We start from the raw sequence: 1,189 nt of genomic DNA, 5'->3' as shown, positions 1-1,189 counted from the left end.
GAGCACCAACCATAACGAAGCCACGATTTACTGCCTGTGCGTAAGCCCTGCCTGGGATTATGGCAGCCCTGCGCGTAGCTGCCGGGGATGGCAAGGGGTTAGCGGGCAGCCGGGGATTCCCGAGACATAGACAAGTAACCGCTGGCAGGAGGGTGACAGGATGTGACAGCGATGGCTTGGCGGGGAAATACACGCTGGCGATGTGCCGGGCTGGGCTATGCCCCGTGCGTGGGGCAGAGCTGGCGTTGCAGGCGCAGAGCGGTGCCTTGCCCTGTCCCCACCACTCCGCGTGGGCTCCATCCCCACCATTGCGCAGATGCGCGGGAGGTCACCATCCCCACCGTCCTGCAGGCATACAGGACACCAGGCACCGTCCCCACTGCCTCAGCTCTGCCGGGGGCGAGAGTTGCTGCCGTCCTGCCCCGAGCCCGCCAGGGATCAGGGATGCGCAGGCCAGCCCGAGGTCCCCAGGGGTCCCCTCTGCCCCTGATCTGATGCCCATTAGGAGGGGAAGCGCGGCGCTGCCCGGCACACCCCGCTCACCTCCCCTTGCCCTTTCCCTGCAGATAACGCGGAGACGCGGGCTGCCACCATGCCCGACTCGCCGGCCGACGTGAAGACGCAGTCCAGGTCCACGCCGCCCAGCATGCCTCCGCCGCCGCCGGCCGTCACGCAGGGAGCCACGCGCCATCCCTCCTTTACACCAAACACCAGTGAGTACCGGGCTGCTGGCGGGGACAGGGAGGATGGGATGCCAGGCAGGGAGGCTGCCCGGTTCCCTTTGCCTCTGGGTCACACGCTGCACCCGGGATCAGCGGCGTCCTCAGACCCCTGCGTGGTGCTGGCCACACTGTGGGGTGGCATTACCCATCCTTGCACTGGAGAAGGGCTTTGGGCTGCACGCCGCGAGCCCGAGGTCACCCACCACCCTGCGAGGTGCTTGGGGATGGGGACATCCTGGTCTCCCGCCACAAGGTCACCAAACGGTGGCACAGAGCAGCACGTGACCCCGGGTGCTGTCTTCTGCAGAGAACTGGCTGGAGGATGCTGTGGGCTGGGGGAGTCCCCACGTTCGGAGCTGGCCACATCGGGGGTCCCGGCTGTGTGGGGACCTTCCTGCCTGTCTGTGTGTGGCACCCGGCAGTGGCAGTGGCAGGGGGCCAGCCCACCCCTGGGGCGGGGGAGGGGT

The 1,189-nt window shown here is 68.0% G+C and overlaps 1 protein-coding gene across 1 annotated transcript in view; it reads left to right on the top strand.

The window, feature by feature from the left end:
* Positions 1-1,189, top strand: part of LOC104290391 (protein CBFA2T3-like) — a gene marked incomplete at its 3' end in the record, with an annotated part of 16,037 nt that overhangs the window by 9,265 nt on the left and 5,583 nt on the right. The window contains exon 3 of the mRNA XM_009889485.1: positions 567-713. Coding sequence (XP_009887787.1) covers positions 593-713 — 121 coding nt within the window. The remainder of the gene's footprint in view (positions 1-566; positions 714-1,189) is intronic.

This window comes from Charadrius vociferus, unplaced genomic scaffold (assembly GCF_000708025.1).
Source record: "Charadrius vociferus isolate BGI_N301 unplaced genomic scaffold, ASM70802v2 scaffold1897, whole genome shotgun sequence".
NCBI lineage: Eukaryota > Metazoa > Chordata > Aves > Charadriiformes > Charadriidae > Charadrius > Charadrius vociferus.
Note: the sequence above shows the minus strand (reverse complement) of the source record. Positions and strands in the feature narration are given on the sequence as shown.